The sequence below is a fragment of the Saxophila tyrrhenica genome (genome assembly GCF_035928015.1).
Source record: "Saxophila tyrrhenica strain CCFEE 5935 chromosome Unknown scaffold_4, whole genome shotgun sequence".
NCBI lineage: Eukaryota > Fungi > Ascomycota > Dothideomycetes > Mycosphaerellales > Extremaceae > Saxophila > Saxophila tyrrhenica.
The window spans coordinates 82,908-107,574 of NW_027041736.1; the positions used below are offsets into that span (position 1 = coordinate 82,908).

General features: G+C 56.1%; 9 protein-coding genes across 9 annotated transcripts; 7 read left to right on the top strand and 2 right to left on the bottom strand.

Annotated features, from left to right (window-relative positions):
- Positions 1 to 64: 64 nt before the first annotated feature.
- LTR77_002658 (uncharacterized protein) lies at positions 65 to 2,185 on the top strand (the record flags this gene model as incomplete). Its single annotated transcript, XM_064799917.1, has 2 exons — positions 65 to 751; positions 785 to 2,185. The coding sequence occupies 2 exons, from the start codon at positions 65 to 67 to the stop codon at positions 2,183 to 2,185; spliced, it is 2,088 nt and encodes a 695-aa protein (XP_064661256.1).
- Positions 2,186 to 2,386: 201 nt separating this feature from the next.
- MSS1 (mitochondrial splicing system protein) lies at positions 2,387 to 4,507 on the top strand (the record flags this gene model as incomplete). The annotated part of the gene is made up of 2 exons (XM_064799918.1): positions 2,387 to 2,407; positions 2,804 to 4,507. 2 exons carry the CDS (start codon positions 2,387 to 2,389, stop codon positions 4,505 to 4,507), a joined length of 1,725 nt encoding a protein of 574 aa, XP_064661257.1.
- A 2,512-nt stretch (positions 4,508 to 7,019) lies between these two features.
- FDH1_1 (formate dehydrogenase (NAD+)) lies at positions 7,020 to 8,441 on the bottom strand (the record flags this gene model as incomplete). Its single annotated transcript, XM_064799919.1, has 4 exons — positions 7,020 to 7,366; positions 7,418 to 7,962; positions 8,026 to 8,201; positions 8,259 to 8,441. 4 exons carry the CDS (start codon positions 8,439 to 8,441, stop codon positions 7,020 to 7,022), a joined length of 1,251 nt encoding a protein of 416 aa, XP_064661258.1.
- Positions 8,442 to 11,376: 2,935 nt separating this feature from the next.
- On the top strand, positions 11,377 to 12,060 carry LTR77_002661 (uncharacterized protein; the record flags this gene model as incomplete). The annotated part of the gene is made up of 1 exon (XM_064799920.1): positions 11,377 to 12,060. One exon carries the CDS (start codon positions 11,377 to 11,379, stop codon positions 12,058 to 12,060), a length of 684 nt encoding a protein of 227 aa, XP_064661259.1.
- Positions 12,061 to 12,974: 914 nt separating this feature from the next.
- TUB1 (alpha-tubulin) lies at positions 12,975 to 14,632 on the top strand (the record flags this gene model as incomplete). The annotated part of the gene is made up of 5 exons (XM_064799921.1): positions 12,975 to 12,999; positions 13,098 to 13,138; positions 13,241 to 13,267; positions 13,321 to 13,396; positions 13,449 to 14,632. The coding sequence occupies 5 exons, from the start codon at positions 12,975 to 12,977 to the stop codon at positions 14,630 to 14,632; spliced, it is 1,353 nt and encodes a 450-aa protein (XP_064661260.1).
- A 1,056-nt stretch (positions 14,633 to 15,688) lies between these two features.
- On the top strand, positions 15,689 to 16,778 carry LTR77_002663 (uncharacterized protein; the record flags this gene model as incomplete). The annotated part of the gene is made up of 2 exons (XM_064799922.1): positions 15,689 to 15,811; positions 15,870 to 16,778. 2 exons carry the CDS (start codon positions 15,689 to 15,691, stop codon positions 16,776 to 16,778), a joined length of 1,032 nt encoding a protein of 343 aa, XP_064661261.1.
- A 701-nt stretch (positions 16,779 to 17,479) lies between these two features.
- On the top strand, positions 17,480 to 18,327 carry ypt1 (ras GTPase; the record flags this gene model as incomplete). Its single annotated transcript, XM_064799923.1, has 4 exons — positions 17,480 to 17,692; positions 17,743 to 17,790; positions 17,850 to 18,077; positions 18,133 to 18,327. The coding sequence occupies 4 exons, from the start codon at positions 17,480 to 17,482 to the stop codon at positions 18,325 to 18,327; spliced, it is 684 nt and encodes a 227-aa protein (XP_064661262.1).
- An 840-nt stretch (positions 18,328 to 19,167) lies between these two features.
- LTR77_002665 (uncharacterized protein) lies at positions 19,168 to 21,539 on the top strand (the record flags this gene model as incomplete). The annotated part of the gene is made up of 2 exons (XM_064799924.1): positions 19,168 to 21,405; positions 21,456 to 21,539. 2 exons carry the CDS (start codon positions 19,168 to 19,170, stop codon positions 21,537 to 21,539), a joined length of 2,322 nt encoding a protein of 773 aa, XP_064661263.1.
- Positions 21,540 to 21,748: 209 nt separating this feature from the next.
- On the bottom strand, positions 21,749 to 23,068 carry LTR77_002666 (uncharacterized protein; the record flags this gene model as incomplete). The annotated part of the gene is made up of 1 exon (XM_064799925.1): positions 21,749 to 23,068. One exon carries the CDS (start codon positions 23,066 to 23,068, stop codon positions 21,749 to 21,751), a length of 1,320 nt encoding a protein of 439 aa, XP_064661264.1.
- Positions 23,069 to 24,667: the final 1,599 nt, after the last annotated feature.

A 24,667-nucleotide genomic window follows, 5' to 3' on the forward strand; every position in this document is an offset into this window, starting at 1 on the left:
CTTACAACAACCTCACTCATTCGTTGCATGGCGAGAACCCAGTATACCGAGTGTAGTAATCAACATGTCCGCTAAAGGCACGAAGCGGCGCTCCGCCAGGCAGGTGGCGGAGCGCAAACAATCTCGATCGATCTACTACGAACCGTCCAGCGACGAAGACGAAGTCGCAAGCGACGATGGCGACCACGCAGCAGAGCTAGAAGAGCCTGCGCCGAAGCGAAGGAAGACCAGACCGACCAGACCGACCACTCGAGCCGCCGCGCAAAACAAGCGTGAGACGCACAAACCTCGAAGGACGAAGAACAAAGTGCAGGACAGGAAGAAGCAGTCATCAAGCAGGAAGTTGGGCGCGCCACTGAAGCCGAAGATCAAGAAGGAGCCAAAGTATACTGGGCCGAGCGACAACAGAATACCCGACTGGACAAGCCTTCCGATCGACATCCTGCGAGATGTCTTCACATTCGCTTTAAACTCAACTCACGACCAGACGACGAGTACCAGCGCAGATGTTTCCTGGCTCATGCAGGCAGCGCGAACATGTCGCGCCTTCTCTGTGCCAGCGCTCGAAGCCTACTACCAGGCGCCGAAGCTGCGTACGACCTATCAACCCCACTACCTGCTCGAGCTGCTTCAGATGCCCCAGGAAAAGACGTACGTCAACTATGCCGTGAAGGTCAAGAGCTTGGAGATACCTGTCAATCAGATCGCATACTCGGCTGCGGGCAAGGAACGGCTCAACCTGAGTTCACTGGTACGAGTACTACCACAGCTACAACACTTGCAGGTGACGCACCCGCAGGACTCCCCACCTTATCGCCTACACAAGGCACAGCGATGGGAGTATCCGAAAGACATGTTTCAGGCACTTGATGAAAGTGGTGTGAGGCTGAAAAGCTGGAGGTGGACATCTTCTATGATACCAGCGGCGGAGGTATTGGACGCCAACCGGTACATAGGCAAAGTGTACTCGAGGAAGGCGTTCGAATACGTGGAAAACTTAGCGCTGTGTGGCTTCCAGGACTACGATGATAAGGTCTCTGATGTCCCTGATGGCCGACCAATACCGCAGGCGGACGAAGAGAAAAAGACTCCGGGACTTGCAACTGCCTTGTCACTGCTACCACATCTAAAGGCACTTACGTTTGTGTCCTGTGACTGCATCATGAACGATTTCCTGGAACACCTTCCACATGGCATTGAGAGACTGCATTTTAACAACTGTCTCGAGTTGACAAGTACCATGCTGAAGGACTACTTCAAGGTGTCTGGCTCACAGCTGCGCGAGCTTGTCATCAATCATTGCGCTTCAGTGGATCTGACATTCCTTCCGCCCCTCAAGGCGCTCTGCCCCAAACTGGAAGTGCTCAAGATGGATCTGACCTACTACTCTGAGCGCACCAACTACAATGACGCATGGGCCATGTACGACCACCTTTTGAGCGACGATGACGTACCCACTTGGCCTTCGACTCTGCGCCATCTCGAGCTTGTCAACCTCAAGAAGTGGGAAGCGGAAGCAGCACAGAACCTCTTCCGCTCCCTGGTAGAAGGCGCGAAAGACTTACCAGCCTTGCGATACCTCGTCCTCCACGCTCACATCAGCATCCCGTGGCGGGATCGAGCACAATTCAGGGACCAGTGGATCGACAGGCTCAACACTGTCTACCTCCGCCGAAGCGAAGAGCCAAACCAGTTTTTGGGATCGCTGAGGCAGTACAAACTCTACAAAGATGCTGTGGCGGACGGTCGTGCTGTGGCGAGCCCTATTGATTTGGACACTGACGGCGAGTCAACCACGAGTCGCCGGCTCTCTCACGTCCGCATCACACCGCGCAAAGCCCTAGCAGACCCGGAGACCTTTGAACAAACCAGCCCAACAGCGGAGAGACCACAACGGACAGCCCGGCGCAGCGCTCGCGTAGCCACCCGCGCAGAGAGTCTAAACGCTTCTACGGCCGGCGACGATGACGAGTCGTCGTCAGAGGCCGACAACGAGTCCGACGACTGGAGCAAGCAGCCCGAAGTCTTCATCCAAGGCCTCTGCAACGTCGTCGACATCCGCATCGACAACCAACGACCAGCCGAGAACCAATTCACCGAGGCCAACTTCCTTGACAGCGAGCTGAGCGGAGACGAAGACTGGCATTCCGGGGCGGAAGACGAGGACGAGGGCTATGCTTGGTGACTACCCGTGCATAAGGGGGTGAAGCTGAGGAGGAAGTGGCTGCCTCGATGATTGACATGGAGAATATGTATGTATTGGAAGCACGGAAGGATGATTGATCGGGCAATGTCGGGAGGATATGATAGGATGAATTGAGATGACAAGATGGATGGGGTCCCAAGACTGCGGCTATGGCTTGTATGATGTGCATATGCATGCGATATGGACAAATGGGATGCAAGGGTACAGCCTCGCGACGGGCAGGCCGTGAAATGCTGTGTAGACTGTCAGTGCGTACAGCGATGTCACGATACCGTACCTTTGAGACTTCTCACTACGAAAAGTCCGTAAGGCTGTGTCGAATGTGACGCTCTTCGTGTCATTGGGGGCTGAGTTTCTCAGCTGACGATCACGTGAAAGCGCCGGACCGATTTGCCTCTTTTGGCGCTTTGCACTTCAGACTTCACGAGATCGTGATGCATCGGAGCTAGGTAACCTTCATCCGACAGCAGGTCGATGCAGGGCATTGGCGTATGGAGAAGGCGATGCATCTCAAACAGACTCCGGTGTCTGCACAAAGCGTCAAAATCATCCTGCCTGCTGGGCGCGACCAGTCGGCCCTGGGCAACACGATGCCAGTCTGAAGGCATTCGACATCTCCCAGGCCTCAACCAGCATGGCAGGCCCGGAGCACTCAACAGATACCTAAGCACAGCAAGACATGTAGAGCCAACCATCTATGCCCTCTCAACCGCCCCCGGACGCGCCGCCATCGCCATCATCCGGATCTCAGGCGAAGTATGTCTAAGCATCTACCAGGCCCTATGCCCCCGCAAGGAGGCACCGAAACCTCGTTATGCAACGCTGAGGAGCCTGTATGAGCCTGACCGGCCGCCTACACCGGACAATGTGCTGGACTCCAATGCGCTAATATTGTATTTTCCGGCCCCACGGACGGTGACGGGGGAGGATGTGCTGGAGCTGCATGTTCATGGTGGACCTGCGGTTGTTAAGGCTGTGCTGGCTGCGATCTCTCGATGTTCAGGTTCAGGAACTGTTCGCTATGCTGAGCCCGGAGAGTTCACCAGGCGGGCGTTCATGAACGATCGGCTGGACTTGACGCGAGTTGAAGCATTGGGTGATACGCTATCAGCTACAACCGAGCAGCAACGACGACTATCGGTTCGAGGGACCACGAATAATCTTGCGAAACGCTACGAGCAATGGCGGCAGCAACTTCTGTACGCCAGAGGAGAGCTGGAAGCTCTGATCGACTTTAGTGAGGACCAGCATTTCGACGAAAGCCCCAATGAGCTCTGTGCTTCAGTAGCTGCCCAAGTCGAAGTTCTGCGAAGGCTCATCCAAGCTCACAGTAGAAACGCTGTCCGGGGAGAAATGCTCCGCAACGGCATTGCCATCGCCCTCCTCGGAGCGCCCAATGCCGGGAAAAGCTCCCTGCTCAACTGCATCGTAGGCCGCCAGGCTGCTATCGTCAGTCAAGAAGCCGGGACGACACGAGACGTGGTTGAAGTAGGCATTGATCTTGGGGGCTACTTCTGTCGTCTAGGTGATACTGCAGGTTTGCGTAAAGCCAGACATGAAGCAACGCAGTCTGCGCAGATGCAGGAGGTCATTGGGCAGATCGAACAAGAAGGCATGCGCCGCGCCAAAGAACGAGCGGCTGAGAGCGATGTTGTCATCGTCGTGCTCAGCTTCGAGTACGTCGATGGAACGTACCAGCTGTCCCTGGACCAAGAAGTGATATCCTCCGCCGCGCAGCTCGTGCAGGAAAAGGACAACGTCATAGTCGTCATCAACAAACAAGACACCGCACCCCAACCCTCAGCACGAGAAGCCGCAGTGCAAACAGTAATGCAGGCCCTCCCAGGCATCAGCGCCGACCGCATCCACCTCATTTCTTGCAAAGAAGCTGCCGAAGGCACCCCTGCCCCCAGCCCTACAGCCTCACACGCAGGCAACATGCAGACCTTCCTGAACGGCCTAACCAGCCACTTCCACGACATGACCGCAGCCATAACCCCCGACGGCACAAACGACGCAGACCCCTCGATCTGGCAAGACTCCCTCGGCGCCAGCGAGCGTCATCGCCTCCTCCTCGATCAGTGCTCTGGGTGGCTGGATGCGTTCATCGCTGAGGTGCAGCAACCTGAAGATGCATCAGCAGGGAACGGACAGAATAGCGGGGAAGCGGACATTGTCGTAGCCGCCGAACACTTACGGGCAGCTGCAGATTGTCTGGCGAAAATCACCGGAAAAGGCGAGGCGGGGGATGTGGAGGAGGTGTTGGGGGTGGTGTTTGAGAAGTTCTGTGTTGGGAAGTGAGTAGGTAGATAGTGAAGAATGTAGTATTCACAATCAATGTAAATTTAAGCAGAAGCCAGCCTCCTTGCAAAACTGTCTATGATCCTGCCACAGTTGGTGCCTCCCAGGGGCGATGATGTCCCAAAAACTCCTTGAAATGCCTGATGATGCTGCCTGCGCCTGCGAATGCCAATGCTCAATCGCTATCCTAATGCAAAACTCCCAGAAAATGCTCATCTAAACCCCAAATCAAACTAACTCCTCGCTATGCCGCTATCATCGGTGATGTAAATGCTCGCTCAGGAACGCTGTCATAATGCCGTGGTCGTGGATGCAGGTGGGTATCATGGTCGTGAAAGTCGATCAGAATGTCGTTGTCGTCAAAGTCCGTAAGCCGTTAAGATTACATGTCGTCGGATGGAAGAAAGAGCGTCGTCCTGACCAAAGCGCCGCCCGGTCGAAGGAACAAGGAGATCATTGCGGGCTGATCCATGTGCGAGAGGAGCTTAGTTGTAGCCACTGTGGAGATGTGTTAGTCATTGTTGGTTGTTTCGAAGGAACGATTCAGTGCTTACCCCCTGCCGTCATCGTCGCCGCGCTGCACGAACATGGTTACGATGGTTTGCTGCATTGTCGTGGATGTAGATGTGCTGTGTGCCTTGGTGCTGTACAAATGTGGTATGCTGCTGGAAGATGCGTGATCTTGTATGTCGGTCTTTCGTGTGCTGACTGATCGTGTGTCGATGAGGTGCTTTGGCTTAGTTGTATCCTCCACGGCCCATTTCTTAGTATGATGATATAAGAAATACGAGATAAGAGATGCGAAAGTGTCGTTGATTTGCTGAACAGCTGACTCAAAGGAGATAATGGAAACTCGAAGCGTACTTTGCTTGTAAGCTGGCTGGTGGTTGTAGTTGTGGTGGTGATGAAGTTGGCTTGAGCGACTGGCTGTAAGGAAAACGTTGACTCAAGGAAATATTATTGCTGATAATTGTAGTTGGAAGTTGTTGATGATGATGAAAAAGAAAAGATGAAACCAGGTCGATCCATCAGCCCTATATACCACTTCTCGCTGCATTCGAAGTATCTACTACCTTGTCTTCGACAGGCACCACTCGGATGCCCGCATCTGCAGTCATACTATTCGCAGAACGCATCCGGCACGGCATGGCCACGCCATCGGCATGTACCTGCATCGACAGCGTGCTACAATGCCTCTAGCACATCCGGTCCACCCTCGTGGCCTGCGCACCAAGGAAGCTAGCGAATCGATAGAGAGCTGCAGCATAATTCTTCAGAATAGGCGTCTTACCGCAGGAGCAGAGAAAGAGGTGGACTGGAGGACTTGGCCGGGAGGTATTTTTAGCCCCCCTCCTCCTTCCGCATGGGGTTAAGTCAGCACGTGCACCGCCTCAAAGCATCCTCTGCTACGCTCACCGTCCTTCGCGTCAGCCCAAACCGCACTCTTCCGGATGGACCCCATTGTTGGAAGTGCTGAAGCGAGCACTTTCTATTCGCGTTCACACTCCATGCCACATGACGATTGCCCGTCTGCACCATACCTTAATCTTCACGTGTGAATGCAGCAGAGACGTTTGAGAATCCTTTCCTGCAGCCCTACGGCATTGCTGCTGATCGTGCAGCCGCATCAAGGGCCAGGCCACGAGGTGTCAAACCAGAAACAGTATAGGACTGCCTGTGTGTGAGTAATAAGCTGCTCAGTCATCTCTTATCTTGCTGTCAATCTCATCTATACCGACTTTCTTGCTTGCTGCCCGACTTACCGTGCTTGCGTGTGCATACAGATCTATCCTCCAGACAACCCAAGGCCTCCCGCCCCGCCGGAGCTACTTCGGCGGGTTGTCATCAGATGCTGCAGTCTGCACCGTAATCAGGTCGTCTTCCCGCAGAGATCCAGACCGACCGGCAACAGCCGTGTGACTGCGACCAGAAGTGAGGCAAGCCATTCGAATGTGGTGTATTCTGATACACGGGAAAAGCACTGGAATTGGATGTGAAACTTTCCTTGGCCTGGCAGGACCTGATGACTTGATGTTTGACAATCATGATGAGATCTGGATGCAAAGATGCGATGAGGGCTAGTCGAAGTTGCAGCAGTCTCCCGGAAGACACTGTTTTCTCGTCGTCCATGACAAGGCTCGAAGGTAACGATACGACGCAAAGGCTGCGAATGCGAAGGAAAGGCAAGGCGATGTTGCGACTACACAGTAGCTTGCAGTCGGTCCTCTGAAGCGACCTACGTTGGCGGCTTGGTATAGCTGCCACCAGCATATACGAGAGCGACGTGACTGCGGGAGGTGTTGTCAAGCGCAGCATCAGGAGAGAAGAAGGATAAAGCGTCTTGGGTCAAACATTCGCTAGTAGCAACTACCAAGTGCAGCTTTTGGGCTGACGATACAGAAAAAATCTGCTTTCCTCGCCCTCACCCCAGCTCCTTCACGATGCATCCACATTGTTGTCCTGCTTCATATCCCCCTCATCCCCATCACTCTCCCTTCTCATCTCAACTCATCTATTGCTTGTTACGCTGGCCGTACGCCTTGGTGGCGTAGTCGCCCTGGTGCACAATCAAGTCCTCGGGCCTGTAGTCCTGCTTGCCGCTGAAGTACGATTCGAGGATGTTCTTCACACCGGTGGCGTATCGCACCTGGGCGTCGATCGAGGTACCGGACATGTGAGGCACGGTGGCGTTGCCGCCGCCCCATGGGTGCTCGGCGTAACGGAGCGGGTGGTCCTTGGGCGCTGGCTGTGGGAACCAGACGTCACCGCCGTAGCCGCGGAGCTGGCCGCTCTTGAGGGCCTCGGCGACGTCCTCCTTGACGACGATGGCGCCACGGGCGGTGTTGACGAGCCATGCACCTGCGAATGATCAGTATGGAGCGAGGTCGAATGAAGTTGATCAGAACGCACCCTTCTTCATCTTGCTGAGCAGCTCCTTGTTGAAGAGACCGCGGGTCTTCTCGTGGAGCGGGCAGTTGATGGTGACAACGTCGCACTGCGCGAGCATCTCCTCGAGGTTCTCGACCCTGCGGCAGCCAATCTCCTTCTCCTTCTCAGGCGAAAGTGGCTGGTAGTCGAAGTAGAGGAGTTCCTTGCAGTCGAATGGCTTCAGCCTGCGGAGCACACGCTCACCAATGCGGCCAACAGCGACGGTACCGACTACCTTGTTCTCGAGGTCGTACTCGTTCTTGGCGACAGCGGCGACGTTCCATTCACCGGCCTTGATCATCTCGCGAGATGGGACAAAGTTGCGGACAAGGGTCAGGATGGTCATGACGACGTGCTCGGCGACGGAGACAACGTTGGAGCCAGTGACCTCAGCGACGGTGATGCCGCCATTGGTCTTGTTCGCGGCGTTGAGGTCCACATGGTCGGAGCCGATACCAGCGGTCACGGCGATCTTGAGGTTCTTCGCCTTTGCAAGGCGCTCTGCAGTGAGGTAGCCAGGGTGGAAGCTGGGTCAGGTATTAGCTTGATGGCCGCCTACTGAGCTTTCTCAAGTATGGTGTTGAACATACGGTGTGGTGATGATGACCTCAGCGTCAACGAGCTCCTGGTCGAACTTGCTGTTCTCGCCCTCCTTGTCGGAGGTGGTCACGAGAGTGTGGCCCTGGTCCTCGAGCCACTTGCGGATGCCGAGCTCGTTCTCGGTGGTACCCAGCAGCTTTGGCTCTTGTTTGGCGTGCTCAAAGCCCTAGAAGCTCGCCGTTAGCTGGAGAAGGTGAGCATCAAGCCATTGGCAATGCCTTACATCGTACAGAACGAGGAGAACCTTGCCCTGTCGCGACGAAGTCGCTGTCAGCGTGCGAACACCTCCCAGGCTCGCCGTCTTGGCCAGCGACGCCCCGCGCAGTGCCGAAGCAGGCGCGCTGCTCTGCTTGAGCAGAGAGCTCGCGGGACGGGCGGCGCGGAAGGCAGATCGTGCAAATACCATTGTGATTGAGTGGAGAGTAGTCCTGAAGCAAAAGAGGCGGACGTTCAGAAGGCGGCGGAGGTGTTTTTGTAGCTATCGGAGAGCTCTTGAATAAAACAAGCGGCTGGTCCGTGACTGCCATCATCGTTGCGTTAGCGCCGTATCCTTCCATCCCGCCGAGCGACGGTCTCAATTGCCGGGTTTGGGGGCATTGTTTGGGATATTGCGGGGAGAGACTTGCCGCACTTTGCCTGCCTTTGCGAGTGTATGATGAAGCTTCGAAGAATGAGAACGGCTACGCGGCTCGAGATGGTATTTGACAGCTCCAGTCCTGGCGCCAGCAGAAGCTCCTCTATATACACTTTGACAGTGGGGATGCTTGGGTTATCATGAGAGCTGCACCATCGCACTCAACTCGGATGCTTGCTACTAACACCCCCTGCCGGCAGTCGTGGTGGATGCCCTCATGATCGGAGATGTCCACAGCTTCCCCACCCATCGTCACCGTCTGCGCGTCCTTGGCTGTGTCTATTTGATCTGCTGCTGTCCGTATCGAGCGAACGAGCTCATCTGCGAGTGTCGAGAAGCAATCTTCCAGCGAAACAGCTGGCAGCCCACGACAAGCAGTTGTGCGGGGAAACCAAGGAGCTCGTCAACATCCCGGCAGCGACCTGGATGCAACAACATGCACGAGCGCCGTCTCAGCTCAAGCACGAGCACTGCTGGCCGAACTGCAGGCTCCGAGAAATGTCCGTATCACGAATTCGCAACCCGCAACAATCGCAGGTCGGTGTCCCGAGGAAAAATGGCATGAAGAGACAGAGTTTGCGGAAGGAAAGGCAATTCTTGCTAGTCCAGGAACCAGCAATGCCAGACCAAGCTGTTTTCGGGGGGACGGAACAGCTGGCGAAGAATCACATGCAAGTCAGAAGGACGCGACCTCGCCAGCTCCACCGCTCTACCCGCAGCTCCCTGCGTGTTCTGGCCCTCGCGAATGTCAGGCGTGCATGCTGTATAGACGGACAGAGAGCTTCCATCTGGTCCTTTGGTGGTGGATGCGGCGGGAGCGACGGACTTCTGTGCCAGATTCGGACTTTCTACACGGCTGATCTCTTGCCCCACATCGCGAGACGCGTTGCACGAGAATTTGTCGCGTGCTCCAGGGCTCCAGATCTGTCCATGGAGAGCGAGCGCATCCTTCTCATGGACTGCGACAGTTTTGTGAAGTACAGACTGCACCCAGATTTCAAGCAAAATCTTGGTGCTGCGTAGGGAAGCAGCAGAAGTCACGACAAGCACTTGTACTGATCAAAAAGAGTCCCAAGGTAAGAGTGCAGGTCAGTGGCTACAGTTCAGTGTCTCTTTCTAGACTGTCCACAGATCTCGCTCTTGAGCTAACGGCCTCGCAATGCGCTGTCCCGGGCCGAGAAAGATGATCCAGAGCAGAAGCACGGAATTTGTCTTGTATTTCCTGCAGTGGGCCGAGAAAGATGGTAAGCATTGAGACCGTGGTATACGACCAAGCCGCTCAGCAAATCCAGGCGCCGTGCCTCGAAGTAGGAAGGACTGTTTTGTAGGCAAAACTTACATTAGCAGCAGTCTCTGCTTCACCAAAGGGGCAAGAGGGCACGAAACGGCGAACAGTAAGAGCAGAGCCGGGATGGGAACCACTGCCGTCAACTCAACTTCTCGAGCTTTCAAGGTTGGTCCTGAGATTCGCAAATTGGCGAGACATGCCGTTGGCGGGGCTGAGACAACTACTCGAGGGCAACACTTTAGCAGCCTTGGCTGAGTGCTAGCCATGAGGACTCATAACAGGCTCAGCAACTGAGACGAAGTACCTCCTTAACGAATGATCCCGCCAATTTGCGGTTTGGCACAACCAGATGGTTCTTTGGATCGGTGTTGGTGGAACGGGTTGTGTGAGCCTTGGTGTTGATGTGAGAAACAAAGCGCACACGGCCACACCGCATGGAAGCTGGCCTTTAGCTGGTTGCCGCCAGTCCAGCAATCTGTACAAGGCCTGCTAGGAGAGGTTGCGGATGCTGGCGCATACCACACCGCAGCAGAGCTGAGATGTGTAGCTCTTGGGAATGCTGCTGGTCAGCGAAGATGTCCCTGCAGCAGAAGGACACATCGTCGTAGACAGCCAGCCGACTGCGGTCTTTTCTGGTGGAGTATCGTCTTCGATGCCTTATCAGAATCTAAACTTCGCTCTTCAGCGCCTGTACACGACTCTACATCACTCCAGTAAATGTCAGCCATTTTTCGTAGTACTTTTAAGTAGATATGACCATTCGAGGCACTCCTAAAGGCCTAAAGGTTTAGCTTTTGCTGATGAGCCACACCTCTCTCTTCCATCACCACTTCTTTAATACTTCCGTCCTTCTTCATCGCCCGCAAGCAGATTGACATCAGCCTCCATCGCAGCTACTCGACTGGAATATCCAGGGCGCGACGATCTTTGCACAGCGCTCTCCGACTCATTCATCAAGTCCATCCCAAAGCACCACCAGGATTAATGTTCTTCGACGAACGCCTTCACGGCGCAAACGCAACCGCCGACTCGCAGCAAGAATGGGCCTTGCAAACATGGCCGAAGATTGAGCTGGTTTGGGCGTTCATTATCCTTCTCGATTTTGCGAGGCTCCTGCATATCGATCCGCTGGTGCTGCATGTTATGAGTTTGCTGGTGAAGACGATGCCGCACTCGGCCACGTTGGATGCGGGACAGTGCGGTGAGATGGGCTGTCCTTGAAGCTGACTGTCACTTGTCCTACTATTGGAATCGCTTGGCGAGGTGTTGGAATCAGACAATCGTTTGGTGATGTGTGCTCATATCCCTCCCTGCAGGGCGACGCCACAAGCACAGCCACAGGTGGGATGCAGGTGGGAAACCACGAAGTTCAACTCCAACGACCACTTCTGCTGCACTCACGCCCTGCACACCACCAACATGTCCTCCTACCTCAGCAACCTCCTCACCTCCACAACCTCCCGCTACCAATCCATCCGCCGCACCCTCCTCTCCAACGAAGAAGACGGCGACACCGAAGACGACTCCCACATCAGCCGCGTGCTGCGAGCCTACTATACGGAAAAAGGCCGCCCGTACCCCCAATGGCTCCCTCCCGACCCAAATGATAGACGAGCCGTCACGCCGCAGCCTCAACTCACATCCACATCAAGCTACCTGAGCAGCATCACCGGCGCCAAATCCTCCTACGCTCCCGTCCAGAACCAAGCTCAGCAACAACCAGGCGGCCGCAGCAGCCTCAGCGATCTCTGGGACCCTCCTGCACAATCACAACCGGCGCCAATGCAACCGCAATCCCTCCGTGCCGGACGAAGACCCGTTGCCGCCGCACCTGCACCCAGTAATCCAGGCGGTCTGGCGCCGCGGCCTCTGCCTTCGCAGCGCGCAGGGTCGTATCAGAGCATGCAGTCGAATCAGTCTGGGAGGCCGACTTATGAGACAACGCCTTCGACGGGTAGTACCGGTGGGACGGCGCAGGATAGGTTGAAGGCGCGGTTGTATGGGACGAGGTCGGCGAGTCCGGGGGGACAGGGGCCGTATGAGCCGCCGCCGCAGCAGCAGGGAGGTAATGATGGGGGGTCGTCGAGGAGGTTTGGGCGGTGATATGTGGAAGATGTGATTGCGGTTTAGCGAGGTGTTTGGCGCACGCTTGGGTTCATGTCAGGGTAGGATTTGGAAGAAGCATGTGAGTGGACAGTAGTCGGTTCAGTGGAAGAGTGCCTTGGATGATGGTATGAATACAACACTGTTTAGAGAACGTAGGTACGGAGGAAGCGAATGGTCATGTGAGCGTCGAGTCTCAGCCTCTTGCACCATTGTTCAACCTTGCCATTTCCCAGCGCAGCGGGTCCACGTCAACGAAGTCTCCTAAGGCGAGACCGCTCTCGACGATGTCATCCGACGAGATGAAGGCTCATGTCTCTTTGACCCATTGGAGAGCCGTTGGAAGACTTCGAGTCAGGGCACGGAACTGGTGCAAAGCGGATCGACATCTGCCTTGTCCCCTGGGTTGGGCTGACCATGAGTCCTCTGGCACATTCTCGAGCTCGGCAAATACTCGTAAACTGCCACATAACCGGACGCGCTTTTGAGGCGGCACGGAAAACACTGGAGACAAGGCTCCGTCGTTCTAGGCCTCCATTGGTCGATTTGTCGCTGTGCTGGCAGATTGGTGCTTGAGTATCTCGTGCAGTCTGCTTGACTTCCGAAGACACCACTACATCAGCCTGACGATGCATGTTCCTTCGAATTTCCATGTAGAATTGTACGGACGCAGTTGACATGTGCTGCTGAACATCCCCAAGCCGTTCCTGTCCTCTCATTGGCCGGAGCGATCCAGCGCTAGCAGGGACTAAGCGGCGTGCCTTCCCGCGCACTGTTTATTGCTCCCCACCAAGCGACGACAGTTCGAAGTTCAACCACGACGCGGCCTCCACCACTCCCTCTTCACCCTCCATCCAGACCCAAGCGACCCCATCCCGCCTCACCCTTATCTGTCACCGCACAGCACCGCCAACATGCGTGAAGTCATCAGTCTGAACGGTATGTTTACTCCTACCACACCGTGCCCCGCGCGCTTGACCGCCTGGTCAGGGACTGCTGGGAGAAACGAAACATCTACTGACTCTCGACGCGTTTAGTCGGCCAAGCCGGTTGCCAGATCGCCAACAGCTGCTGGGAGGTTAGTACACCCTGTGGAGAGACTGGGATGAGGACCATATTCGGCGCACGAGCGAAATTCGGCTGCCTAAGGAGACTCGGACTGACATTGAGGTGAAAACAGCTGTACTGCCTTGAGCACGGCATCCAGGTAAGGAACACAGACAAGAGTGGGTGAGAATACGTTGCTGACACTGTGAACAGCCTGACGGCTACCTCACCGACGAGCGCAAGGCGGCCGAGGACGACCATGGATTCTCTACCTTCTTCTCCGAGACTGGTATGTGCTTGCTGATACATGCTTCTTTACTCAATGCTAACATGAACGACAGGCCAGGGCAAGTACGTCCCACGCACCATCTACTGCGATCTCGAGCCCAACGTTATCGACGAGGTCCGCACCGGCACCTACCGCAGCCTCTTCCACCCTGAGCAGATGATCTCTGGCAAGGAGGATGCCTCAAACAACTACGCACGTGGCCACTACACTGTCGGCAAGGAGCTCATCGACCAAGTGCTGGACAAGGTTAGGCGTGTGGCGGACAACTGCTCTGGTCTCCAGGGCTTCCTCGTGTTCCACAGCTTCGGCGGTGGCACTGGGTCCGGCTTCGGTGCGCTGTTGATGGAGCGTCTGTCGGTCGACTACGGCAAGAAGTGCAAGCTGGAGTTCTGCGTCTACCCAGCTCCTCAGGTCGCCACGTCCGTCGTTGAGCCGTACAACTCCATCCTCACCACCCACACCACCCTCGAGCACAGCGACTGCTCGTTCATGGTCGACAATGACGCTATCTACGACATCTGCCGCCGCAACCTCGGTCTGGAGCGACCAAACTACGAGAACCTTAACCGCCTGATTGCTCAGGTCGTCTCCTCCATCACCGCCTCTCTCCGCTTTGACGGCTCGCTCAACGTCGACTTGAACGAGTTCCAGACCAACCTCGTCCCGTACCCACGCATCCACTTCCCTCTCGTCGCCTACGCACCAATCGTCTCTGCGGCCAAGGCTGCCCACGAGGCCAACAGCGTGCAGGAGATCTCCATGTCGTGCTTCGAGCCAAACAGCCAGATGGTGAAGTGCGACCCGCGCAACGGCAAGTACATGGCGACTTGCTTGCTCTACCGTGGTGACGTCGTCCCGGTGGATGTCCAGCAGGCCGTGGCCACTCTCAAGACCAAGCGCACCATTCAGTTCGTCGACTGGTGCCCGACTGGCTTCAAGATCGGTATCTGCTACCAGCCGCCACAGATGGTCCCCAACGGCGATCTCGCAAAGGTCAACCGCGCCGTGTGCATGCTGTCCAACACCACCGCCATCGCCGAGGCATGGGCTTCGCTCTCGCACAAGTTCGATCTTATGTACAGCAAGCGCGCCTTCGTCCACTGGTACGTCGGTGAGGGTATGGAGGAGGGTGAGTTCTCTGAGGCTCGCGAGGACCTGGCTGCACTCGAGCGTGACTACGAAGAGGTTGCTGCCGACTCTGCCGAGGGCGACGACGGTGCTGAGGCGGAGTACTAGACGACTACGCAAGACTGATCTGGGCAAGACGCGGTGTCGCAAGGCACTGAAGATGTTGATTGAGCTTGGCGTGGTTGGCGAAAAGATTGCATGTTTGGCAGTATAGCGTAGACGGACTGGAGGATACCACCCCGGCAAGGCTGTTCTTGTACGGGATGGCTAACGACAGTCAATGCTGATACTGCTTGTTTTCGTTGTCTCTAGTCAGAATGAGAATGGCAGCTGTATACCCACATCGCGAATCAATGCCTACATGTCTTTTGGTACTCAGGCGAGCACAAGTGCTGCACAAAACCCTTGCAGCGGAAGGCCTATCTCCAAGTGCCGGCAGAGTTCACTACAGCTTCTCTTTTGCTGCACCTGCACACAGCCACACTCAGACCGCCCATCGTCACCAAACGGCCGATAGGCGCGTCAGTCGTCAGCAGTATGGCCACATGCAGCTCTTCTGTCCTCCACCTGACCGTGCAGGCGCAGAAGGAGCTTGAAACCAGTAGTGTGAAATCATTTCGCAACCTCGTTTGACCATCATGCTTCCTTCTTTCCTCTTGCAATAATTGACTTCACTATCTTTCCTCTACCAGTCCCTTCACCTTTCTCAAAGCTTCTTGTGCCACAGCACCTCGGCTACACGCGAACGCGACAGCGAAACCAAGCGCAGCAGAAGATTCCCAGCTGTCGCAGCACACACCTGAACGAGGAGACGAGAGCAACTGCGTCGCCAACGATGGATCTCCCTCCTACGCCAGACGCAGGCCCCGACCATGGCCCGCCTTCACTGCCACCCGGATGGTGCGTCCGTCCTCTTTCTGCTCTCGTGAACGAATACTTTGACCGCGCGTTAGCGAGCACATAGCTGACAGCGCCCTGGGGTGATTGAAGGATTGCGCAGTGGGATGCTAAGTACGTCCTACCTACACCTACCCTTTACAACCTTGCCTGGGTGGTTGGCATGTGGAGTGAAGAGCTGAGCTGATATCTCTGGGGGTTTGAAGATCGAGAAAGTACTACTTCGTCCAGATAAGCACCGGCGAGAGCACGTGGGAGGTTCCGACTATGGCTGCACCGCAGGTCCCTACCCCTGGGGGCACGCCTGCTCAGGGCAATCCTTATGGTGCGCCGAGTGAGGGGGAGGGGACACGAGGGATGGGCGGACAAGAGAGTGATAGGAGTCTTGGGGTAAGTGGGAGAACAATGGAGGTATCAGGCATGCGTTTGGCTGACGGTCGAGACGCAGAGCATGATGATGAACCAAGTCATTGGCGGCGGCAAGCACTCGTCGTCCCAGCAAGGCGGTCTTGGTGGGCTGGCGTCGCAGTTCTTGGGCGGTAGTAGCAGTCATGGGTCTAGCAGTGGAGGAAAGCCTTCGTCGTCCTCTGGACTTGGTGGACTGGCGTCGTCATTCCTGGGAGGATCGTCGTCGTCCCATAGCGGCACTCCTTCGTCTGGACAACATGGAAGCAGCAGCTCTGGTCTGGGTGGCTTTGGTTCGATGGCGAGCAACTTTCTGGGAGGCCATGGAAAACCAAATACCAGTGGTAACCAATACGGCTACTCTCACTCTGGCCAGACTGGAACATATTCTGGCACTGCACCGCCAGCCTCGTATCAACAGGCACACACACCGAGCTCAGGTGCGTACGGCCACCAGCCTGGAGGATACCCGACGCCAGGACCACAGCATGGTGCGAGCCCGGCGCCAGCGCAGTATGGTCACAGCACGCCAGGCTACGGGCAACAACAGCCTGCCTACGGCCAACAAGCTCCCGCCCAACATGGTGCGCCAGGAGCCTACGGTGCGCAGCAAAGCAGCTACAACCAGTACCCACCACCTCCACCGGGTCAGTCGCCTTACGGAAACCAATACGGGCAGCAGCAACATCCATACGGTCACCCAGCTCCATCTCATCACGATCCACACGGCCAGAGCTCTTATGGTCATCAGCCTAGCTATGGCGGCCAGCAGTCCTACCCGCCGCCACCATCATCGCAGGGCTACGGACAGAACCCAAGCTATGGTGGCCATGAGCAGCAGCATGGACAGGGGCAGCAGTATCAGGCTTATGCGCCTCAGCAGCAGCAGGGAGGATATGGATTCCCGGGCCAGCAGGGGTATGCTTCGCCGCCGCCGAATCCGGGGTGGTGAGTACAGGTGGTGGGAGGATCAGAGACTTAGTGGCATGAGCGGATGAGAACTGTTGCTTTACCGTGTTAATGCGTGCATGAGATTGATGATTGAGACGCGTGAATGGGCTGCATAGCGAGTGCTTTTCTCTCTGGGTGTATCTATGGCGATGTTTTTCCTCGTGTGCTGAACGGAAAGACCTTTGTGATCTAAGATGTCAAGATCTTCCGTCTTTTGTTGTACATATTCGCTGGCCACGCTGGTTGTGTTTTTCGCGAGACCGAGACGAGGGCTGTCACATGACTGCAGGGATGATACCGCTCGAGACCTAAGACAACGCTTGGCAAAACCATCAGCAAGCCAACATCACTCGCCATACCTGTTGTCGCCTGTCGCATCCACGAAACACTCTTCCCTTATCTTGCCTACTCGCCCCTTTACCAGATCCGCCTTACCAAAAACTCCAACCTGACTCTCAACTGCTGCGACGCATCACAACCCCGACCGCAACTGAGCAATCGCCGCTGCGACAATGAATCCAGAGTAGTAAGTCGACCCAGGCAGCGAAAGACCACATGAGAATGTGGTTTCACATGCTACGTGACTTTCAAAACGCAAATGACTGACTCGCCGGCCTACCGCAGCGTCTTCTCCGCCCCTCCAAACCCACCTCCTTCCACCATACAACCAACAAAGTCCAAAGCCGCACTCCAACCACGGAGATGCCACCGCCTCAGCCACCGCACCTTCTGCAGAAGCAGAGCAAGATGTCGGACCAGGAGTACAACCAGCTGATACCTGATGCGTGCAGATACGACTATCTCTTCAAGCTTCTGCTTATCGGTGACTCGGGTGTCGGAAAGTCCTGCTTGCTGTTGCGGTTCGCGGACGACACGTACACCGAGAGCTACATCTCCACGATCGGCGTCGACTTCGTGAGTATACACATACGTGCTTTGGAAAGCTCAGGCTGACAGCGAGTCAGAAAATCAGGACGATTGAGCTTGATGGCAAGACGGTGAAGTTGCAGATCGTACGAGGCTTCCGACACGTCACTGCGGAGGTCTAACAAGAGCTGACGTGAGTTTCTAGTGGGACACTGCTGGACAAGAGCGCTTCCGCACCATCACTTCCTCCTACTACCGCGGCGCCCACGGCATCTGCGTCGTCTACGATGTCACCGACATGGACAGCTTCAACAACGTCAAGCAGTGGCTGCAGGAGATCGACCGCTACGCGACCGAGGGTGTGAACAAGCTGCTGGTGGGCAACAAGAGCGATATGACGGACAAGAAGGTTGTGGAGTACACAGTGGCGAAGGTCCGTATATCCTATACACTCTATTTGAAAGGCATGATACTAATACGCCATACAGGAGTTCGCAGACAGCCTCGGCATCCCCTTCCTCGAGACCTCCGCCAAGAACGCCAGCAACGTCGAGCAAGCCTTCCTGACCATGGCGCGCCAGATCAAGGAGCGCATGGGCAACACGACCGTCAACAATAAGCCCACCGTGCAAGTCGGCCAAGGCCAGGGCGTGCAGTCCGGCAGCGCTGGCGGATGCTGCTAAGCTTGTCAACCGCGCAGCAAACGGAGTGGTCGTTGGAGGACGGTTGAATATCACATGGCCATTGTTCTATATCCGGCGGGCGTTTCAAGCATGCTAGACTACTGCTTCTCTCTCTCTGCTGGTTGAGTTGGGGGCTTTCTGGCAGATTTGCATGGACAGCCTCAGAGGGTGTAATGGAATCTTCGGGGCGAGCCTGCGCTGCAGAGGCTGTTCAGTAGCTACTGGAGTTCTGTGGCGTTTGGTAGTTTCGAATGTGGGGTGCATCAGAATGGAAACGTATCTTCTGCGTCCTCTATCCCCCGTGGCTGTCTGTCGTTGATCTCTTCACATCATTCGAATCGTCGTGCCTGTTTATCGTGAATCTTGTCCCGCGTACAATCCCGTCCAGGAAGGCAGCGACTGCCAAGCCATATCTCAGCGCTAAGAGCAGGCGCGTGCACTGGTGTAGCACCTCCAAGACCTGTCGCTCTAGACTTCGCTGTCAGCTGTGCTCACGCAACCTACGAGAACGCCAGAACCGGCTCGATCTGACCGGATGAAGGCCCGGAGACGTCGCACTGGCCCGTCATTAGTGACTATTGCTCCCGCACGCCGCGTCTTAAGTCGCTCAGTACGACCTGGACGATGAAAGAGAACCTTTGATCGCGCATTCGGACGCATGCCAGGGCCAGACAGCCTAGAAAGACTTCACTTGCGCTGTGTCGCTCAGTTCCGACCATTTTCATCATTCACTGGGATCACGACTCTTCGAAATGAACTACAACCTCCGCGACCACTTGCTTTCCGTTTCCGCGCCGCGACCTCATTCGTTCCACAACACGACAGCGAACCCCAGTTGCCATGGTTGAGACGACAGCAAACCACAAACGACTGGTAGGCAATGTATGTTTGCACCGCGCATTAGCCCCCGAGCGACGATTTCTCCGGCGCAACCTGCGTCACATTCTGGATTCGCACGAGAGTATCCTTAGACGTGCTACTGGCGCCAGAGACATCGCTGAAGCGCATGAGGGCATGGTCGCGAACGAGAGGACTTCTGCTGGGTGGAATTACCCTACTACGGAGATGTTGGAGTGTTTGATGAAGGGTCAGAAGCCGCTTCTTTCTGTTGAGGGGCTACGCATTCAGCATCCGAAGTCGAAGGCGGCGACAGTGAGACGGTCTGAACGAAGGATGGGAGTGACTGATGGCCTGGAGTGGCTTCCTTCGACAGATGTGGGGTTCAGCCTGCCTTGCAATGTTGTCTTCAACATAGTCAACTCTGAAGCTGGCAGTGAGAGGAGGGGAATCTACCATGAGACGAGGTCGGCGACCATCAACGGAAAGAAGGAAAATGGAGTATCTGACTTCGATATCGAGCTGGATCAACCCTTGTCCATCCCAGTGGAGAAATTGTTCACCGTCAAGGAGACCGGCAAGAAGCCTTATCGCTGGAAGCGAACGGTAACGACCAAGTATGACCTCAAGGTCATGATTCGCTGCCAGGACAGCGAAGACACTGCCGACCTACTGTACCAACTCGAGGGCAACGATGCAGCCGGCAGGAATCGAGACAGCTACGCGGGAACAACAGCAGGTGCCGGAACACTCACAGCTGTCTGGGAAAAGCTTCCAGAGTGTCCTCCTCCTGGCCATACAATATCATTGGTGCGCCCGAAGGAAGGCAAGGTCGGCCAAGCTTCGTCGCTCAAGCCACTGAGTTCTGGGTATCAACTTCAGCTAGCTATGGGCTGGACTGAACGGAAAGGTACCGTTCTGGAACGGTACAACAGGAAGCGCGAGACTGTGAGCAGGACAAGTAGACAGCTACCGACGCCAACAGCTTCAGATGATCTTGAAAAGGAACCGCAGCGATGCGAGGTCGTCTACAAGTATCAAGACGGGCTGTACACCAGGACAAAGACAGTGGAGGGTCTCACTTGTCCTCTCTGCCCCGGCGCACCTGTGCAACCGTCAATGAGCAGACTGAGGCTGCATTGTGCGACTTACCACGACCACTTCAAGTTTGAAATGGAAGACGCCGGATTGTCAGCAAGAGCCATGGGACGCTACACCGTGTGGATCAGCTTAGGCGCAGAAGATTCGACGGAGAAGGTGAGGAATGCGGCCGATCCAGCTGAACAGATGAACTGGACCGCACCGCACCGACCTTTCGATGTCGATGCGCAGCTTGATGGCGAAGACGACTGGATGGGCACGCGGCCCAAACGGAAGACCGGGCGAAGGAAAGGAGCCAAGGCCAAAATCAACGGTGCTTCAGCCCACGGCACACCTCAGCCTGTCCGGAAACGCCCTGCGCCAGAAGAAGTTGAGGATTTGCCAGACATGCGGCCTGCCAAGCGTAGAGTGCCCAACGTACCAGGCGTCCGATTCTACCACACCACCTCGAAGCAAGTCATCGAGCCCGGCTCGCTGGTCTCTGACAGCGACGAGGACATCGACGAGTCCTGGCATAAGGAGAAGACCAGCCATGTGCTCGAAGAAGCCGGCATCACCGGCGCAGCGAGGGACTTCTCGCTCCTGTGGGACGCGCATATGGAGCGCGAGCAGCCTGAATCGAGCCTCTTCGTGAGGGAGGCACTGGTGCGGTTCACACGGCAGCGTCGGCAGAAGTTGCAAGATCCGGAATGGCAGCGACTATTCAAGGAGAAGTTGCTGCTGCTTCATGAACACAACATCATCGGGCACGAGACGTTCTCATACTGTCTTGAGCAGACAAACGGCGGACACAGAGCTCCGACTTCACATCATGAGACGCCTGCAACCGCGGGAGCTGCACCGGATCCCCAGATGGGTAATGGAAGAGACGGAACACCCGGTCTCAACGGCCACGCAACGGGTAGGGAGAGGAAGAGATGGGTCAACGGGAAATTCGTCAGCTTCGACGGCGATCGTAGCGTGACGCCGTCCGTCAACGGCGAACAAGCAAGGGAACCTCTGACCAACGGAACGGCGAAGGCGAAGGGTAAAGCGCCTAGCATAGCCACACAGAGTACCGCAAGCGCGAAGGTGAAAGGACTGTGCTTCTGTGGACAGTCGGCTTCGTGGCAGATGGGGAGTATTGCTTGTGCTGATCTGGTGAGTTACTCTGTTTTCCAAGGAGTTTGGGCTATGCTGATTTGTGGTAGGGATGTGTCCAAAAGGACTTCCACCTCGCTTGCGTTGGCTTGGAGCAGAGGGTGCACGGATGGCGATGCCCTGATTGTGCTTGAAAGGAGTACGGCGATAGAGAGGGCCCTAGGAGTGTTTATGGGGAGTTGGGGCAATGCATAGCGATACCTGGGTCTAACGTTCTACCTCACGGGTCCTCAACGTTGGGGGGTGTTCAGAGTCTAACAGTCAGAAGAAGCCATCATAACCATCATCAACATCAGCATCATCATTCTTGGGTATCTCATCCTCTAAACCACTCCATCACCAATTACAGCACATTCCTTGGATCCAGCCCCTTCACCTTCGCACTCTTCGCCTCCCCCTCAAACACAAACTCACTAACCAGTTTCCCCGTCCCAGGTCCATTCTGGATCCCCCAACAAGTATGCCCAGCCGCCATCCACAACCCCTCCACCCCCGTCCTCCCCACCAACGGCCCCCCGCTGCCAGCATTGACATTCGGCAGATAACACGCTTGCCTCGCCGTGACCTCGCCATCCCTCAACTCGTCCGAGATGGAAGACACGTGGTCCACGATATCCTGACACCGGGCTTCGTCGCACTCGACGAGGTCGGTAGAAGCAGGCAGCGGGACGAGACGGTCCCCTTCGCCGCAGGCGTAGACTTCGTTGTGTGGGCGGGCGTAGATTTCGGGCGTTACGGTCTCCGACCCTTGGGAAGAGGAGAACCATTTGCTGCCCGTGGGTTTCTTCTTTTTGGCGTCTTTGGGCGGGAGGGCGATGTGCGTGAAGAGCGCGAAGGCGCTTACGGGGCGACTAGGCCGGATCGTGACGGAGTGGGCTCGTAAGGCGGCGATGGGGGTGGGTGGGTAGACGGACTGGGTCCAGGGGCCGGCGGAGAGGATTACGTCTGTTGCGGGGAGGGTTGTGGGTTCGTTGGAGGATTTGTCGGTGTATGTTACGCTCTCCACCGCGCCGGAGGCGGAGTAGTTTATCCCGGTCACGCTGGCGCCGGTGCGGATATCTGCGCCTTTCTCTGCCGCGAGGTCCGCCATGGCGGTTGTGAACTGGTAAGGGTGGACTTGTGCCGTGGTGGAAGGGTCGCCCATCTCGTCGTACACGGGATCGCAGTCTGGAGAGACCCAGTCGAGTTCCTTCGGCATGCCGGCGGCTTGCAGCTTCGCCATGGCCTCTTTGCTGCGTTTCTGCAGACTCACGTGTGCTTCGCCGTTGCGCTCTGCTTTGGTGTCGCCGGCTTCGCCGTCCATCTCGGCGTCTTTGCCGTTGACCGTGCTTTTACTCGGCTTCTCGAACGCTCGACCTCTGCAGTCCACTTGTCCTACATGCAGTTTCCTGTACCCCCATCTATCCGCTCCGCCATGCTCTTTGGCAAGCTGCTCGTGCAGTCGGTAACTCAGTGGTACAATGCTGCTAGGATATGCCCATAATGCCAGAAGTCCGCCAGCTTTGCCCGACGCGCCTCCCGCGATCTTGGTAGCTTCGAGGAGGGTGATGGTGTGTTTGCTCGGGTCGTATGAAGGGTGGCGTGTGAGGAAGTAGGCAGAGGTGCAGCCTATAATGCCGCCGCCGATGATGACAATGTTCTTCTTCTCGGCGTCTGCAGCCATGGTTTGGGAAGTGGTGATGTCTCTTTCTCTTGAGAGGGAAGGAGGGGAGCGAGTAGAGAGGCGTTTCAATGCCTTTGTGGCCAGACTGAACGAGGATATGAGAGAGTGGAAGAAAGGAGAAGAAGCAGAAAGGATACCGACCAAATGCTTCACGAGATGTTTGCCACTGTAGTTGAGCTTCCTTTCCTGGAGCTACGTCACAAGCTCGACATCAGTCGCTTCAAGTACTGTTCTCATGCTGTTCGTATGCCGTCTATCTACGTAGATAAGGGCAGCATGACTGGAGCATAAGTAGACTGCTCCTCGACGAGGCCAAAGTAGAGGTGAGGTCTGGAAAAGCACAGATGCACAAAGCTTCTCTGAAAACAAGCCACATTTTATTTCATCTCGCCATAAGGGCATACACCACGCAGTCGACCTAGCTAGCAGGATGCCGGGAAGTAGTCAAGCACGTATTGGTGTGTGGAGTTAAGTGAACAGCCGCTCAGCCCAACAGAGCATCGCATAAGCAGTAGCACACACACGCCCATCACCAGCACAGCGCGAAACACCCGCACCCAAACTGACTTCGCCATTGCTGAATCTTGCCATCTAAGCCGTACCGCAGAGTGCTCGCCCAACCTCTCAACACGCTCGCTGCAATGAAGACTGTTGTTGTGATGATGTTGCGGGGGTGGGATGCACTTAGAAGCACTTCCTGTGCACGATGGATGGGCCGGACTCGTCGTACTCCTGCTTGGAGATCCACATCTGCTGGAAGGTCGAGAGCGAGGCGAGAATGGAGCCACCGATCCACACGGAGTACTTGCGCTCCGGTGGGGCGATGATCTTGACCTTCATCGAGGATGGGGCGAGGGCAGTGATCTCCTTCTGCATGCGGTCGGAGATACCTGGGTACATGGTGGTGCCGCCGGACTAAACACACGTTAGCTTTGACAATGTAGAAGATGTAAAACATAGCTTACCATGACGATGTTGCCGTAGAGATCCTTACGGACGTCGACGTCGCACTTCATGATGGAGTTGAAGGTGGTGACGTGGATGCCGCCGGATTCGAGACCGAGGACGGATGGCTGGAAGAGAGCCTCTGGAGCCCGGAAGCGCACGTTGCCGATGGTGATGACTTGGCCGTCGGGAAGCTCGTAGGACTTCTCGAGGGAAGAGCTCTGGCTGGCGGTCTGGATCTCCTGCTCGAAGTCGAGGGCGACGTAGCAGAGCTTCTCCTTGATGTCGCGGACGATTTCACGCTCGGCAGTGGTGGAGAAGGTGTAGCCGCGCTCAGCAAGAATCTTCATGAGGTAGTCGGTCAAGTCACGGCCGGCCATGTCCACACGCGAGATGGCGTGGGGCAGCGCGAAACCCTCGTAGATCGGGACGACGTGGGTGACACCATCACCGGAGTCGAGCACGATACCAGTGGTACGACCGGAAGCGTACAGAGAGAGCACGGCCTGGATGGAGACGTAGAAGGCGGGGGCGTTGAAGGTCTCGAAGACGATCTGCGTCATCTTCTCACGGTTGGACTTGGGGTTGATGGGCGCCTCGGTGAGCAGGACCGGGTGCTCCTCTGGTGCGACACGGAGCTCGTTGTAGAAGGTG